At 47.3% G+C, this 18,052-nt stretch overlaps 1 protein-coding gene across 4 annotated transcripts in view; it reads left to right on the forward strand.

The window, feature by feature from the left end:
* Positions 1–18,052, forward strand: part of LOC148150047 (microtubule-actin cross-linking factor 1, isoforms 6/7-like) — a 332,243-nt gene that overhangs the window by 241,159 nt on the left and 73,032 nt on the right. For 3 of the 4 annotated variants that reach the window (XM_087987754.1, XM_087987755.1, XM_087987756.1), the window contains exons 25-29: positions 9,216–9,327; positions 11,836–12,002; positions 14,392–14,554; positions 16,115–16,269; positions 16,590–16,664. In XM_087987754.1, the coding sequence (XP_087843880.1) occupies positions 9,216–9,327; positions 11,836–12,002; positions 14,392–14,554; positions 16,115–16,269; positions 16,590–16,664 (672 nt within the window). Of the gene's footprint in view, positions 1–9,215; positions 9,328–11,835; positions 12,003–14,391; positions 14,555–15,847; positions 16,082–16,114; positions 16,270–16,589; positions 16,665–18,052 lie in introns of those variants that run through there. The other variant, XM_087987757.1, reaches the window with a different exon arrangement.

The following is an 18,052-nucleotide window of genomic DNA, read 5'->3' on the forward strand; positions in this document are numbered from 1 at the left end:
CCATTAACCCAGCACTCAGTGAGGACACCCCTCCTCCCCCTCCCCCCACTAACCCAGCACTCAGTGAGGACACCCCCCACCCCCATTAACCCAGCACTCAGTGAGGACAACCCCCTCTATTAACCCAGCACTCAGTGAGGACACCCCTCACCCCCATTAACCCAACACTCAGTGAGGACACCTCCCCCCCATTAACCCAGCACTCAGTGAGGACACCCCCCACCCCCATTAATCCAGCACTCAGTGAGGACACCCCCCCCCCCATTAACCCAGCACTCAGTGAGGACACCCCCCACCACCATTAATCCAGCACTCAGTGAGGGCACCCCACACCCCCATTAACCCAGCACTCAGTGAGGACCCCCCCCCCACCCCATTAACCCAGCACTCAGTGAGGACAACCCCACCGCCATTAACCCAGCACTCAGTGAGGACACCCCCCACCCCCATTAACCCAGCACTCAGTGAGGACCCCCCCCATTAACCCAGCACTCAGTGAGGACACCCACCCCCATTAACCCAGCACTCAGTGAGGACACCCCCCACCCCTATTAACCCAGCACTCAGTGAGGACACCCCCCCCCCCTCACCCAGCACTCAGTGAGGACACCCCGCCCATTAACCCAGCACTCAGTGAGGACACCCCCCCTCCATTAGCCCAGCACTCAGTGAGGACACCCCTCATCCCCATTAACCCAGCACTCAGTGAGGACACCCCCCCCCATTAACCCAGCACTCAATGAGGACACCCCATTCCCCCCCACCCCCCATTAACCCAGCACTGAGTGAGGACACCCCCCCCTCCCCCCCACCCCCATTAACCCAGCACTCAGTGAGGACACCCCCCACCCCCATTAACCCAGCACTCAGTGAGGACACCCCCCCCCCCCATTAACCCAGCACTCAGTGAGGACACCCCGCCCATTAACCCAGCACTCAGTGAGGACCCCACCCCCCCATTAACCCAGCACTCAGTGAGGACACCCCTCCCCATTAACCAAGCTCTCAGTGAGGACAACCCCCTCTATTAACCCAGCACTCAGTGAGGACACCCCCCACCCCCATTAACCCAGCACTCAGTGAGGACACCCCCGCATTAACCCAGCACTCAGTGAGGACACCCCTCCTCCCCCTCCCCCCACTAACCCAGCACTCAGTGAGGACACCCCCCCTCCCCCCACCCCCATTAACCCAGCACTCAGTGAGGACACCCCCCTCCCCCCCACCCCCATTAACCAAGCACTCAGTGAGGACCCCCCCGCCCCATTAACCCAGCACTCAGTGAGGACACCCCCCTACCCCCCACCCCCATTAACCCAGCACTCAGTGAGGACACCTCAGCACTCAGTGAGGACACCCCCCCCCCCATTAACCCAGCACTCAGTGAGGACACCCCCCCTATCCCCCACCCCATTAACCCAGCACTCAGTGAGGACCCCCCCCCCATTAACCCAGCAGTCAGTGAGGACACCCCCCCCATTAACCCAGCACTCAGTGAGGACCTCCCCCCTCCATTAACCCAGCACTCAGTGAGTACACCCCCCCCCCCCATTAACCCAGCACTCAGTGAGGACATCCCCCCCCATTAACCCAGCACTCAGTGAGGACCTCCCCCCCATTAACCCAGCACTCAGTGAGGACCCCACCCCCCATTAACCCAGCACTCAGTGAGGACACCCCTCCTCCCCCTCCCCCCATTAACCCAGCACTCAGTGAGGACACCCCCCTCCCCCCACCCCCATTAACCCAGCACTCAGTGAGGACACCCCCCCTCCCCCCCACCCCCATTAACCAAGCACTCAGTGAGGATACCCCCCCCTCCTCTCCCCCCACCCCCATTAACCCAGCACTCAGTGAGGACACCCCCCCCTCACCCCACCCCCATTAACCCAGCACTCAATGAGGACACCCCCCCACCCCATTAACCCAGCACTCAGTGGGGACACCCCCCCTCACCCCCACCCCATTAACCCAGCCCTCAATGAGGACCACCCCCCTCCCCCCCCACCCCCATTAACCCAGCACTCAGTGAGGACACCCCCCCATTAACCCAGCACTCAGTGAGGACACTCCCCCTAACCCCCACCCCCATTAACCCAGCACTCAGTGAGGACACCCCCCCTGCCCCCCACCCCATTAACCCAGCACTCAGTGAGGACACCCCCCCACCATTAACCCAGCACTCAGTGAGGCCAGCACTCAGTGAGGACCTCCCCCCCCATTAACCCAGCACTCAGTGAGGACACCCCCCCCCATTAACCCAGCACTCAGTGAGGACATCCCCCCCCCCATTAACCCAGCACTCAGTGAGGCCCCCCCCCCATTAACCCAGCACTCAGTGAGGACTCCCCCCCCCCCCCATTAACCCAGCACTCAGTGAGGACACCCACCCACCCCCATTAACCCAACACTCAGTGAGGACACCCCCCCCTCCCCCCACCCCCATTAACCCAGCACTCAGTGAGGACACCCCCCCTCCCCCCCACCCCCATTAACCAAGCACTCAATGAGGACACCCTCCCCACCCCCATTAACCCAGCACTCAATGAGGACACCCCCCCCCCCCCACCCCATTAACCCAGCACTCAGTGAGGACCCCACCCCCCATTAACCCAGCACTCAGTGAGGTCACCCCCCTCCCCCCCCATCCCATTAACACAGCACCCACTGAGGGCACATCCCCCTATTCAACATCATCAGCACCTGACACAGAACCCCATCACATGTTAGCTCCCCCAAACTGAGCTGCCTGCCTTAGTCAACACCTGATGGGGCTCCTGCACACTGAGCTTCGCCCACCCACCCCACTCCGTGTGAATACAGTCCCCGTGATGGAGTCCCCATGGGTGGGGGTGTGTGGTGGGGGGGGGGTGGGTGGGCAGGGTTGCGGGAGGAGCTTTGTGTGAAGCCCCACCTGCAGCATGGAGCCCCTTGCCCTGAGGAGATCTAACAACACAGTCCTCACCGTGGGCGGCACGGTGGCACAGTGGTTAGCACTGCTGCCTCACAACGCCAGAGACCCGGGTTCAATTCCCGCCTCAGGCGACTCTCCGTGTGGAGTTTGCACATTCTCCCCGTGTTCTGCGTTTCCTCCGGGTGCTCCAGTTTCCTCCCACAGTCCAAAAATGTGCAGGTCAGGTGAATTGGCCAGGCTAAATTGCCCGTAGTGTTAGGTGAAGGGGTAAATGTAGGGGAATGGGTCTGGGTGGGTTGCGCTTTGGCGGGTCGGTGTGGGCTTGTTGGGCCGAAGGGCCTGTTTCCACACTGTAATAAAAAAAAAAGCCCTGTTCCACACAACAATAGAACACAGAACAATACAGGGCAGTACAGGCCATTTGGCCCACGATGTTGTGCCAACCTGAGGTACCGACCTGAAGTCCATCTCACCTCCACTATTTCATCATCATTCATATATTTATCCAATGACCATTTAAATGCCCTGAAAGTTGGCGAGTCTACTATTGCTGCAGGCAGTGTGTCCCACGCCCCTACTACTCTCTGAGTAAAGAAACTACCTCTGACATCTGCCCTATGTCTATCACCCCTCAATTTAAAGCTATGTCACCTTGTGCTAGCCATCACCATCAAAGGAAAAGAGCTGTCACTGTCCACCCTGTCTAATCCTCTGATTATCTTATGTCTCTAGTGAATCACTTTTCAACCTTCTTCTCTCTTACTGAAATCCATATACACCACATCAATCGCTTTACCCTCATCTACCTGTTTGGTCACCTTCTCAAATAACTCAATAAGGTTTGTGAGGCACGACCTACCCTTCACAAAACTGTGCTGACTAGTCCGAATCAACTTATTCATTTCTAGTTTATTATAAATCCTCTCTCTTATAATCCTTTCCAACACCTTACCCACAACCGAAATAAGGCTCACTGGATTATAATTCCCAGGATTGTCTCTACTCCCCGTCTTGAACAGGGGAACCACATTTGCTATCCTCCAGTCTTCTGGCACTATTCCTGTAGACAATGACGACATAAAGATCAAAGCCAAAGGCTCGGCAATCTCCTCCCTGGTTTCCCAGAGAATCCGAGGATAAATCCCATTTGCCATAGAGCCATAGAGATGTACAGCACGGAAACAGACCCTTCGGTCCAACCCATCCATGCCGACCAGATATTCCAACCCAATCTAGTCCCACCTGCCAGCACCCGGCCCATATCTCTCCAAACCCTTCCTATTCATATACCCATCCAAATGCCTCTTAAATGTTGCAATTGTACCAGCCTCCACCACATCCTCTGGCAGCTCATTCCATACACGTACCACCCTCTGCGTGAAAAAGTTGCCCCTTATGTCTCTTTTATATCTTTCCCCTCTCACCCTAAACCTATGCCCTCTAGTTCTGGACTCCCTGACCCCTGGGAAAAGACTTTGCCTATTTATCCTATTCATGCCCCTCATAATTTTGTAAACCTCTATAAGGTCACCCTTCAGCCTCCAACGCTCCAGGGAAAACAGCCCCAGCCTGTTCAGCCTCTCCCTGTAGCTCAGATCCTCCAACCCTGGCAAAATCCTTGTAAATCTTTTCTGAACCCTTTCAAGTTTCACAACATCTTTCCGATAGGAAGGAGACCAGAATTGCACGCAATATTCCAACAGTGGCCTAACCAATGTCCTGTATAGCCGCAACATGACCTCCCAACTCCTGTGCTCAATACTCTGACCAATAAACGAAAGCATACCAAACGCCTTCTTCACTATCCTATCTCCCTGCGACTCCACTTTCAAGGAGCTGTGAACCTGCACTCCAAGGTCTCTTTGTTCAGCAGCACTCCCTAGGACCTTACCATTAAGTGTATAAGTCCTGCTAAAATTTGCTTTCCCAAAATGCAGCACCTCGCATTTATCTGAATTAAACTCCATCTGCCACTTCTCAGCCCATTGGCCCATCTGGTCCAGATCCTGTTGTAATCTGAGGTAACCCTCTTCGCTGTCCACTACACCTCCAATTTTGGTGTCATCTGCAAACTTACTAACTGTACCTCTTATGCTCTCATCCAAATCATTTATGTAAATGACAAAATTAGAGGGCCCAGCACCGATCCTTGTGGCACTCCACTGGTCACAGGCCTCCAGTCTGAAAAACAACCCTCCATCACTACTGTCTGCCTTCTACCTTTGAGCCAGTTCTGTATCCAAGTGGCTAGTTCTCCCTGTATTCCATGAGATCTAACCTTGCTAATCAGTTTCCCATGGGGAACCTTTTCGAACACCTTACTGAAGTCCATATAGATCACATCTACTGCTCTGCCCTCATCAATCTTCTTTGTTACTTTTTCAAAAAACTCAGTCAAGTTTGTGTGACATGATTTCCCACGCACAAAGCCATGTTGACTATCCCGAATCAGTCCTTACCTTTCCAAATACATGTACATCCTGTCCTTCAGGATTCCTTCCAACAACTTGCCCACCGCCGACGTCAGGCTTACTGGTCTATAGTTCCCTGGCTTGTCTTTACCGCCCTTCTTAAACAGTGGCACCACATTTGCCAACCTCTAGTCTTCCGGCACCTCACCTGTGACTATCGATGATACAAATATCTCAGCAAGAGGCCCAGCAATCACTTCTCTAGCTTCCCACAGAGTTCTCGGGTGCACCTGATCAGGTCCTGGGGATTTATCCACCTTTAACCGTTTCAAGACATCCAGCACTTCCTCCTCTGTAATCTGGACATTTTGCAAGATGTCACCATCTATTTCCCAACAGTCTATATCTTCCATATCCTTTTCCACAGTAAATACTGATGTAAAATATTCATTTAGAATCTCCCCCATTTTCTGTGGCTCCACACAAAGGCCGCCTTGCTGATCTTTGAGGGGCCCTATTCTCTCCATAGTTACCCTTTTCTCCTTAATATATTTGTAAAAACCCTTCGGATTCTCCTTAACTGTATTTGCCAAATACAGTCATGTCCCCGTTTTGCCCTCCTGATTTCCCTCATAAGTATACTCCTACTGCCTTTATACTCTTCTAAGGAGTCACTCGATCTATCCTGTCTATACCTGACATATGCTTCCTTCTTTTTCTTAACCAAACCCTCAATTTCTTTAGTCATCCAGCATTCCCTATACCTACCAGCCTCCCCTTTCACCCTGACAGGAATATACTTTCTCTGGATTCTCGTTATCTCATTTCTGAAGGCTTCCTATTTTCTAGCTGTCACTTTACCTGCAAACATCTGCCCCCCAATCAGCTTTCGAAAGTTCTTGCCTGATATCATCAAAATTGGCCTTTCGCCAATTTAGAACTTCAACTTTTAGATCTGGTCTATCCTTTTCCATCACTATTTTAAAACTTATAGAATTATGGTTGCTGGCCCCAAAGTGCTCCCCCACTGACACCTCAGTCACCTGCCCTGCCTTATTTCCCAAACGTAGGTCAAGTTTTGCATCTTCTCTAGTAGGTACATCCACATACAGAATCATAAAATTGTCTTGTATGCACTTAAGAAATTCCTCTCTATCTAAATCTTTAACACTATGGCAGTCCCAGTCGATGTTTGGAAAGTTAAAATCCCCTACCATAACTACTCTATTGTAGGGGATTTTAATTTTCCAAACATTGACTGGGACTGCCATAGTGTTAAAGATTTAGATGGAGAGGAATTTGTTAAGTGTGTACAAGACAATTTTCTGATTCAGTATGTGGATGTACCTACTAGAGAAGGTGCAAAACTTGACCCCAGGTGACTTATCTATTTTTACACTTTCCAGAATTGCTAACACCTCCTCCTTATGGACTTCAATTCTGTCTAGTCTAATAGATGCATCTCAGTATTCTCCTCGAAAACATTGTCTTTTTCCTGTGTGCATACTGATGAAAAATATTCATTTAGCACTTCCCATATCTCCTCAGACTCCATGCAGAACTTCCCACTGCTGTCCTTGACTAGCCCTAATCTTACTCTAGTTTATTCCTGATATACCTAGAGAAAGCTTTCGGGCTTTCCTTGATCCTATCTGCCAATGACTTCTCATGTCCCCCCCCCCCCAACTCCATACACAGCCTCTCCAATGCCTGTACAATTTCAACCCCCAAGCAAGAAAGGACAAACCTCGATTTGCCACCTTAACTACTTGCTGCACCTGGATATTAACATTTTGTGTTTCATGCACAGGATCACTCAATGTCCTCCAAACTGCACTTTTTGTTTTGGTGTCTTGCTCCATTTAAATTGATTCTTCCAAAGAAATGAACGACTTCAGACTTTCCTACTTTGCATCTACCTGCAAGTTTTTGTTCACTCCTTCACTGATCTACATCCCCTTTGCAGATTCTTTGTGTCTTCATCACTATATTCCTTGCCACCTATTTAAGAATCCTCAGCAAGTTGGGATCCATTATTTCTCTGTAAATGATTCAATAACTATTACTATACATATCGACAGTTTTTTAGGAATTCCTTCCTTTGTATGTTACCATCCTAATGTGGCCAATCACTCCTATAGAAGAAATTGAAACACCCATCGATTGATAAAACTAAGCCACAAGATTTCATGTCTTTAAATAAAAACAATTGTTGTAATTGTAAAGGAAAATTAAACACAGCATCACTGTAGTTCATAAAGACTTCTGTTATCTCAGTTCAGTATTTCCACATCCATGTCCCACCCTACCCTCACTACAGTTCCCTTATTTTACAACATTGTAAAGGATGATTCAATTGTCCTCTGGTACTTTATTTCTCCTTTGCACTCCAGCTATTACTGGAGTTGCATATTTCATGAAGATTTTATTAGCTTTTGGCTAAGAGATATTCCTTCTGAAGTCTTATGTTTCTCCCAGTCTGCTCCCACAGTTTCTGTACAACTCCCTCTAGAGTAACTGCTGTCTTCCACAAGGCTCTTTGGGAACCACTATAGGTTTCTCTGACCTCAAAGTAAAGAAAATGCCCAGCTGCTCTTTGATGAAGTCTACACTGAACTGCTCGATCGTGTGAGCAAAGACATACAGATGTTTGATACTTCTTAAGAAAACGAACCATCTCCTCAAGACTCCACCCTGAATAAGTATTTCTGTAGGTGATATGACAGGATTTGGGATGACTCAAACAAAACTGCAAACAAATTATTTTAAAACTTTCACAGCTCTCTGCTTCTTTAAGTCACATGAATAATTCCATCTCTAATGGATGACACTTCTCTTCCTCCAGACGACCTGGACATGCTTGGAGATGGAAATCTGTTCTTTCACTGTCAAGTCTACCTTTGTAACACAGGCTATTTGTTAAATATAATCAACTCAGACTTGTTTGGTTTCTTCTGGCCACATCATGATTGTAACATATCAAGGAAGCAGTTTGTGTGAAACTACAGAGAGATGCAAATCTTTTGATTAGTTGAAGGTTTACGTAAAGGGTGCCGGTTGTCATGGTTGTGGAGATGTTCGCTGAGCTGGGAAGTTCATTTGCAGACATTTTTAACCCCTGTCTAGGTGACATCTTCAGGGCTTTGGAGCCTCCTGTGAAGCGCGGCTGTACTGAGTCTTCTGGAATTTATTTGGGTCTGTTTCTGCTGCTTTCGGTTGTTTGTAGTAGTGGCTGGTATACTGAGTCTAGGTCAATGTGCTTGTTGATTGAGTCCGTGGTTGAGTGCTATGCTTCTAGGAATTCTCTGGCTATTCTCTTTCTGGCTTGTGCTGTGATTATTGTGCTGTCCCACTCGAATTTGTGGTCCCTGTCATCTGTGTGTATGACACTAGGAGCATCTGGTCATGGCATTTAGTGGCTAGTTGGTGTTCATGGAAGTGGACTGTTAGTTGTCTGCCTGTTTACCCTATATTGTGTTTTGTGCAGTCTTTGCATGGAATCCTGTAAATTACGTTAGTCGTGCACATGGTGGGTATCGGGTCCTTTTTCCCGGTGAGTTGTTGTCTGAGCATGGCTGTCAGTTTATGGGCTGTCATGAATGCGAGTGGTCGGGGAAGTCTGGCTGTTTTGATTAGTTTGTTATAACAAAAAGGTTTAATGATCCTAACATCAACAGAAATCGTCATTGAGTCATTTACAGAGGAAATTACAGATCCTAATTGACAATGAGGAATGATGAGTTTTGAAGGTGCTGACTAAGGATCTTTAGTGAAATTTCTCAAAAGTACAAGTAATATTCCAAAACATGTCACCATGAACTGAATGCTCCCCTGGGACCTGTTTCCAGCTTACTGTTGGTGATAACCTGTCACTGATGCTGTTCTTGCAGGTTTTATTGGATGAATTGATGAGAAAGAAAACAGAAATCGAGAGAAGAAAGAAACCCACTTCCCACAATCTGGACGATCACAGTCAGGTTTTTCAACAGCTTTCCTCACCTGGTAAGGGTCCTGAGAAATGCCATATTCATTCATGATCAAGGCTGGGTTTCCAAGTTTCTAATTACTTCATTGGGATGTGTACATCACTGACAATATTAAATAATGTTTTCCTCACATCCCCTAAACCTCCTGTACCTCACCCTGAACCTGGGTCCCCTTGTGGCTGACCTTTCAATTAAGGGGAACAGCTGCTCCTTATCCACTCTGCACATGCCCCTCATAACCTTATGCACCTCAATCAGATCATTCCTCAGTCTGCTCTACTCAGAAACAACCCAAGCCTATCCAACCATTCCTCATAACTTAAATGCTCTCTCCTCACAAATCTCCTGCAGCATCCTGGTGAAGCTCCTCTGCACCCCCTCCAGTGTAATCAGATCCTTGCTGTAACATAGCATCTAGAACCGTTCACAGTATTCCAGCTGTGATCTCACCATAGTTCTATACAACTCCAACATGACTTCCCTACTTTATTAATCTATGCCTCCATTGATAAAGGAAAGTGTCCCATGTGACTTTTTCACCACCTGATTAACATGCCGTTCTGCCTTCAGAGATCTTTGTGCAAACACACCAAGGTTCCCTTGTTCAACAGAACTTCCTAGTGCCATGTCATTCATTGAATACTTTCTGATCAAATTACTTCTTCTAAAGAGTATCACCTCCCACGTTTCACATCTGCCACTTAGCTGCCCATTTGACCACCCTGTTTATATCTTCTTGTAGCTCAAAACATCAACCTCATTTTAACCACCTGACCAATCTTTACGTAATCTGCAAATTTACTAATCCAACCCCCACGCAGCCAGCCATGTCATTTATATAAATAATGAATAACAGGTGACCCAGCACAGACTCTTGGACATCGGCTTCCAGCCACTAAAGCAGCCTACGGTAATCGCCCTCTGGCTCCTAACAACTGAGCCGATTGTGAATCCATTTTATCAATGACCCTGTATCCCAAGATTTGGAGATGCCGGTATTGGACTGGGGATGTAAAAGTTGAAAATCACACAACACCAGATTATAGTCCAACAGGTTTAATGGGAGGCACTAGCTTTCGGAGCGCTGCGCTCCTTCATCAGGTGGTTATGGAGAAGTGGATGGTGTCCTACAATCTTATTCTCCACAGCCACCTGATGAAGGAGCAGTGCTCCGAAAGCTAGTGCCTTCCATTAAACCTGATGGACTGTATCCCATGTGCATTTATCTACTTGATAAATTCCATGTGAGACCTTGTTAGAGGCTTTGCTGGAATTCATGTGAACTACATCAACTAACCTCATCTAGATACCTGGCCACCACTTCAGAAATCCATTCAGATTTGTTAAGTACGACCTCCCTCTGACAAAGCAGTCCTGACTATCACTGATCAAGCCTTCCCTCTCCAAGTGAAGATAGACGCTATACTTCAGAAGTTTCTCCAACAGATGCTAACTGGTCTGTAGTTCTTTGGCTTATCTCTACAATCCTTCTTAAATATAGGAACCACCTTAACGTTCTCCAGTCTTCTGGCGCCTCCCCTGTGGACAGAGAGACATTAACAATACGGGTCAGTGTCCCTGTAATCTATCCCCTTGCCTCCCACAGCAGTCTGGGACACACCATCCAAACCTGATGATTTGTCCATTGTCATTTTCTTGGGTGAAGATGGATATAAAACATTGGTTCAACACTCTCCGAATGTCCTCTGGCTCCACCCACCGATTAGGAGAAAGTGAGGACTGCAGATGCTGGAAAAGCACAGCTGGTCAGGCAGCATCCAAGGAGCAGGAGAATTGACATTTTGGGCATTAGCCTTTCCTGATGAAGTGCTTATGCCCGAAACATCGATTCTCCTGCTCCTCAGATGCTGCCTGACCTGCCGTGCTTTTCCAGGACTACAGTCTCAACCCACTCACAGATGATCCTGCTAGTCCCTAATGGGCCCCACTCCACCCACATGATTACCCTCTGGTCCCTAATGGGCTCTACCCCACTCACACATTACCCTGCTGATCCCTAATGGGCCGTACTCTTGCCAGGTAATCCTTTTCCCATTGACATACTTACAGACTATCTTGGGATTTAGTCAGCCAGAGATTTCTCATATCCCCTTTTCCCTTTCCTAGTTATTTTCTTCAGCTTCACCCTGCGCGTTTTTTAATCCATGAATGCTTCTGCTGATTTATTCCCCTTGTACCTGCTAAAAGCCTCTCTTTTCCTTTTCATTTTATCCTGAATCTCTCTGGATAGCCATTGTTCTCTCGGCTTGTTACTCCTTCCCATCACCCTAGAGGGAACATGCTGGGCTGGTACTCTCTGTCAACAACACCATTACTCTGGGTTTCTCAGTGAATGCTCTGTTGACAGCACCACTCTGCTGTTGCCTTCCGTTCCCCCACCCATTCATATTCATTCAGGTGAGGAGGTCGTTGTGATTCTGTTCCATTGGAGGGGTGTTGGCGATGACACTTAACCTGCTCATGTTAAGGTGTGTTTTTGATGTGCTGTTCTGTTTTGTTCCAGGGGAGGGTCACTGTTGGAGATCTCAACCCCACCTTCCTCAAAGCACTGACTCCTCAGATGCCAGGAGCCCTTTGGTTGCCCATCTCCTGGGAAAGTGGGAGCAGTTATGGACACGAGCATTAGACAGACAGACCCGACTACAAGAGAAAGTCCAGAGACTTTATGAGGTGAGTACAGTTTACCTTGAAGCGAGGTCCAAATACAGAGCACAAGGGGGCACACCATCCCTCACAATTGTTCAGTACTTGAGGAATACTTTGGCTGATTTGTGGCCAAGTTCCAAACAGCCGGATATTTTTTTTTTAAACTGCAAATTACTGCAGATGTTGGAACCTGGACTGAAACTAAAATGTGCTGTAGGTCACAACGGGTCTGATAGCATCCATGGAGAGAGAACAAGCTAATGTTCTGAGTCTAGATGACTCCTCATCAGAGCTGGTGAAGTGTGGAGAAGCAATATTTATACTATATTTGGGGAGGTACAGTTGGAGTGCTGCAGGGTGGGGAAAGGGGGTAAATAATTCAGATTAAGTGATTGGAATATGAGAAAGACAGAACAATGGTGTGTCTAACTGCCAGACTGGAAACAGCAGCCACTTCCACTGGGGTGGGAGTTGCAGGGTGAGGTGGTGACAGAGAATGTAATAAGTAAAACTAAAAGAAAGGGAAGGAGTGGGAGTGGGCTCACAATCTGAAATGTTTTAACTCAATATTAAATCCCGAAAGCTGTGAGCTGCCTAACCTGAAATGAGACACTGTTCCTCCAGTTCGTGCTGGGATTCACTGGAACACTGCAGCACACTGAGGACAGTGGTCATGTGAGCAGGACGCTGTGTTAAAATAACCAGCTAAGGGAAGGTCAGGGTCATGTTTGTGCACAGACCGGAGGTGGTCTACAAAGCGGTCACCCAGTCTGTGTTTGTTTTCTCTGATGTAGAGTCGGCCACATTGGGTGCAGTGGATATAATCCACAAGATCGGAGGGGGTCTGGGGAAATGCTGCTTGATCCGGAAAGGCTGCTTCAGCCCTTGGGTGGTGAGCAGGGAGGGGGGGGGAAGGGCAGGAGTTGCACCTTCTGCGGTTACATGGGAAGGTGCGGTGGGAAAGGGGCTGGAGTTGGTGGTTGATAAATGGAATAGGGTGTCCCAGAGGGAATGATCCCTCCGAAATGCAGCCGAGGGTCTGAGGGGAAGATGTGTTTGGTGGGGGCATTCTGCTGGAGTTGTCTGAAATGGTGGAGAATGATTCTTTGAATGTGGAGGCTGGTGGGATGGAGAGAGAAGACAAGGGGGACCTGATCATGCTGCTGTGCATGATGGGAAGGGGCAAGGGCGGAAGCACAGGTAATTGGTCAGATGCAGTCGAGGGAACTGTCAACCATAGTGGGCAGGAAACCATGGTCACGGAGAAGGAAGGCATGTCAGTAGCACTGTTCTGGAAGGTGGTAACATCCAAACAGATACAACGTTGCCAAAGAACTGGGAAAAGGGAATGGAATTCTTGAAGGATGTGGGATATGATGAGCTGTAGTGAAGATAGCTTTAGGAGTCAGTGGCTTTGCAGTGGACAGCTTAATCCCTGAAATGGAGGCTGACAGGTCAAGGAAAGGAAGGGAAGTATCAGAAATTGACAATGCAAAAGTTATAGAGGAATGGAAAGTGGAGGCAAAATGAATAAATGTGTCAAGATTCTAGGCAAGAGCATGAAGCAGCACCAAAGTAGTTGTTGATGTACAGAACCAAGAGTTGTGGGAAGGAGCCAGTGTAAGACTGGAACAAGGATTGTGTCACATTCCCCATAAAGAGGCAGGACATAATGGCCAAATGACCTCCTGCTGCTCCTATTTTCTATATTTGTATCTGGGAACTTGAGGACATTTTATATCTGGGAGGACTACATGAATGAGCCAGCTGCTTTAGCTCAGGGTTTGGACTCAGGGGCTGCTAGAGTCACTCCACAGGATCAGTGCAGATCCTCAGATAGCATTTTCCAAGAGTTGGTCACTCCATAGGCAGCCACTGCTCAGTAACCAAGTTTCTGATTTATTCTTTATACTGAAGGAGGACATTGTGGAAGGCTCCTCCAAACAAGCAGTCTTGTAATCCGGTGAATGTTCACTGCAGCCTCTCTAAGGTAATAACGTCTTTCCTGAGAGAAGGAGACCAAATTGGCTCACAGTATTCCAGGCCTGGTCTAAACAAGCTCCTGTACAATTGAAACAATACTCCATTCCTCCTGTACTGAAAGCCTCTTGCTATAAAAGCCAACATTCATTCATCTTTCTCATAACTTGTTGCACCTGCACGCTCACATTCAGTGACTTACCAATAAGGACACCTATGACTCTTAGCACATTTACACTTTCCAACCCCTCAATAGTTAGGAAATACTCTGACCTTCTGACCATGAGTGTGTTTAACCCATATCTGCTGACAGCTGATTTAAGGTGCTGAATGGTCCACTCTCGTTTGATTTTAATTGTTTTATGTATAAAAGAAATAAGAAAACAGATGAATAAATCAGTAAGGAGTCATTGATCTATGTTGCAAATTTCAGCTCCAAGCTCTGGAGACCTTCAGCTTTAACACATGGAGGAAGCAATACTTGCAGTGGATTAGCAGCAAGAAATTCCGAATGCTGGACATTTTCCGATATATTGACAAGGATCAAGATGGACGAATCAGTCAGCAGGAGTTTACACAGAGTGTTCTTGACTCCAGTGAGTTTACAATCTGGCTATTTCTATGTGTCACAGAAATATCAGTTCAAAAGTTTAAATCAGAATTAAATCAAAATTGTTCCAATACAGAAAGAGGCCATTCAGTCTGTGATGTCTGTACTGGCTCTCTGACCAATTTAATTATGTGCCAATCTCCTGCATTTTCCAAATAATTTTGTACGTTGATTCTAATCAAGTAATTATCCAATGTCCCTTTTGAATGCCTCAATTGATCCTGCCACCACCACCACATTTCCAAGCAGCATATTCCGAAGCTTTCTACCTCATCATTTTGCTTCTTTTGTAAATTACTTTAAGGCTGTGACCTCTAACTCTTAATCCTTTACATGTGGTGGTTGTGACTCTGACCAGGATGGGGTAGGGTGGCTGAGGGGAGTTGTTAATTTTATTGAATCCCTAAATGTGGAAACAGGCCATTCGGCCCAACAAGTTCGCACCAACCCTCCGAAGAGAATCCCACCCAGTCCCATTCCTCTAACCTATTACTCTACATTTCCCCTGACTAATGAACCTAACCTACACATCCCTGAACACTACGGGCAATTTAGTATGACCAATCCACCTGACCTGCACATCTCTGGACTGTGGGAGGAAACTGGAGCATCCGGAGGAAACCCACGCAGACACGGGGAGAATGTGCAAACTCCACACAGACAGTTGCCCGAGATGGGAATTGAACCCGGGTGCCTGGCACTGTGAGGTAGCAGCGCTAACCACTGAGCCACCGCGCCACCCTATTACTCCCAAAGTGTCAGTGCCTGATTGAATCCTCAGGCACTGAAGATCCTCAGTTCAGGTAGCCGGGCAGTTAGACCCAGGTCTTTGATTGAGTTGGCAGTAGAGTAGACTGAGACAGTGAGAGACAGAGCAAGTGAGAGGAATTTCTCTCACACCAGCTTTCTTTTAACTCCCAACAGCTTCCATGTCTGTGGCAAGACAGAAATTACAGTCCAGAACCTGTTGCTTGGCAGTGGCAGCATCGATCCTATAATTTCTTCCGAAACTTTGTTTGTTAAGACATTAAGGCCATAAATACAATTTTATCTTTTTTTTTAAAAGCTTCCTTTGATTTTCAGTCTTTTCATGTCCAAGACATCACATGATAAATGTTCCTGAAGTTGCATTTTATATTCCAGTTTCTCATAGTCCATATAGAAATATATAACAAGTGACATTACTATTATGACACCCCTCATTCTTGGCTCTGCTGCTTGGCAGTTTTGAACTTTCATTCTTATTAAGTATTCATTTATATTATCATTTAATCCTTAGGAATTATATTTTTCCCTGCGATCCATTGTAAATTCTCTGAAATTCACTCACCCACCCATCAGGTCCCAGATAGAAACTGTAATGGGGCTCCATGCTTGTGAGAAATTTGAACAATCTGACTGAGCTGAAAAGGAACAATGTGCAGGGTCACAGGAGGATAAGAGTTCGTAAGATGGACTGAATGGCTTTCTCCTGGGCTTTAACTGTTCTCTGGTTCTGTGGAAAGAAATGGCATGATCCTAAACATCTGTCCCTGCACTTGGCCAGAATTCCCCACGAGCTCCGTGGAGATGGAGGCAGTTGCTGCCATTTTTGACCTGAATGGTGATGGATTCATTGATTACTACGAGTTTGCTAATGCACTACACCCGAGCAGAGACCACCATCGGAGAACTGAGGATGAAGACAGGATTGAAGATGAGGTGAGAGACAATGTTCACTTTTCAGTATCTGCGACCTTTGAAACAGCAATAAGCCTTTTATTAGGCTGTCCTTTAGATTCCTTTCTACTGCCTTTTCTGGGATAGGCCTTTCCCTTAGGCCTCTCACTGAACATAAAAGCCTTCTTTATTCCCTTCCCAGAGCTCAACCATACTCACAGCCATCCCCACCAGCTCAGATGGTTGTGCCCTGGAGTCCTCCCGGAACTTCAATCCCAGGCCTTTCCCTGACTACAGCCTGTCTCTCTCTCTCTCTCTCTCAGTATGCTCCATTATTCAGTGCTGAGTCATCTGTCTTGCAGGTTTGCCGCCAGGTTGCTGAATGTAACTGTGCCCCGCGATTCCAGGTGGAACAGATCAGTGCAAACAGATACCGGGTAGGTACTGCTTTCTCCTGGCTCTGTGTACCATTTTATATTGTTTATGAGCTGATTGTAATACTCAACAAATCAGGTCCCAGAGTGAGAATGGGATTAATAGAGGTGAAGAGATTCTTCACAAGTGAAGATTGAGGGTAGGTGGGAATGTGGATTTGCAGTGATGATCAAACCAGTGATGATCATGTTGAATGGAACAGCAGGGGTTGAGGGGATGAATGGTCAACTCCTGGTTTATTGTTCATTCATTTATAAGTTTTATTTTTTCTTATTGTTTATGATAGTGGTCAGGCACAGAATCTTCACAAGAGGCTCTACTTCACCAAAATAACAAATTTATTGGGCAAAAAGGGTGAAAGTAAAACTATGGGCTGATTCTTACATTAAATTTTGGCAAATTTAATTTAATTTGGCTATTACGAGGGGGCATAGCTTTAAATTAAGGGGTGGTAGGTATAGGACAGATGTTAGGGGTAGGTTCTTTACTCAGCGAGTCGTGAGTTCATGGAATGCCCTGCTAGTAGCAGTGGTGGACTCTCCCTCTTTATGGGCATTTAAGCGGGCATTGGATAGGCATATGGAGGATAGAGGACTAGTGTAGGTTAGGTGGGCTTGGGTCGGCGCAACATCGAGGGCCGAAGGGCCTGTACTGCGCTGTATTCTTCTATGTTCTATGTTCTATGTTCTAAAGTGCAAGTTGAGTTGAGTTTCTCAGAGGATTTTCACTATGAGTTCAAGTAGTTCCAGTACATTTTCTTGCTGTATCCGATCAAACTCACCTCGAACTCTCTCCTCCCCGTGTCCCCAAAAGGTCATACAGTTTACCTGTCCGTAGCCACATCCAGTTATAGACAGCCTCTTCGTCAGCAATACTCTGTCCCAATGCCAACCAGATACTGGTACATGTGTAGGTAGACATACAGAAGGCACATATAGAGATATTTGGGCATGATCTAATTGTCATTACAGAAACTGGGCAGCAATAGGCAATAGACAGTAGGTGCAGGAGTAGGCCATTCAGCCCTTCGAGCCTGCACCACCATTCAATATGATCATGGCTGATCATTCCTAATCAGTATCCTGTTCCTGCCTTATCTCCATAACCCTTGATTCCACTATCTTTGAGAGCTCTATCCAACTCTTTCTTAAATGAATCCAGAGAGTGGGCCTCCACTGCCCTCTGGGGCAGAGCATTCCACACAGCCACCACTCTCTGGGTGAAGAAGTTTCTCCTCATCTCTGTCCTAAATGGTCTACCCCGTATTTTTAAGCTGTGTCCTCTGGTTCGGGACTCACCCATCAGCGGAAACATGTTTCCTGTCTCCAGAGTGTCCAATCCTTTCATAATCTTATACGTCTCAATCAGATCCCCTCTCAGTCTTCTAAAC

Source organism: Chiloscyllium plagiosum, unplaced genomic scaffold (assembly GCF_037043375.1).
Source record: "Chiloscyllium plagiosum isolate Xiang-an unplaced genomic scaffold, Cpla_swu_hap1 HiC_scaffold_5, whole genome shotgun sequence".
In the NCBI taxonomy this organism is placed as follows: domain Eukaryota; kingdom Metazoa; phylum Chordata; class Chondrichthyes; order Orectolobiformes; family Hemiscylliidae; genus Chiloscyllium; species Chiloscyllium plagiosum.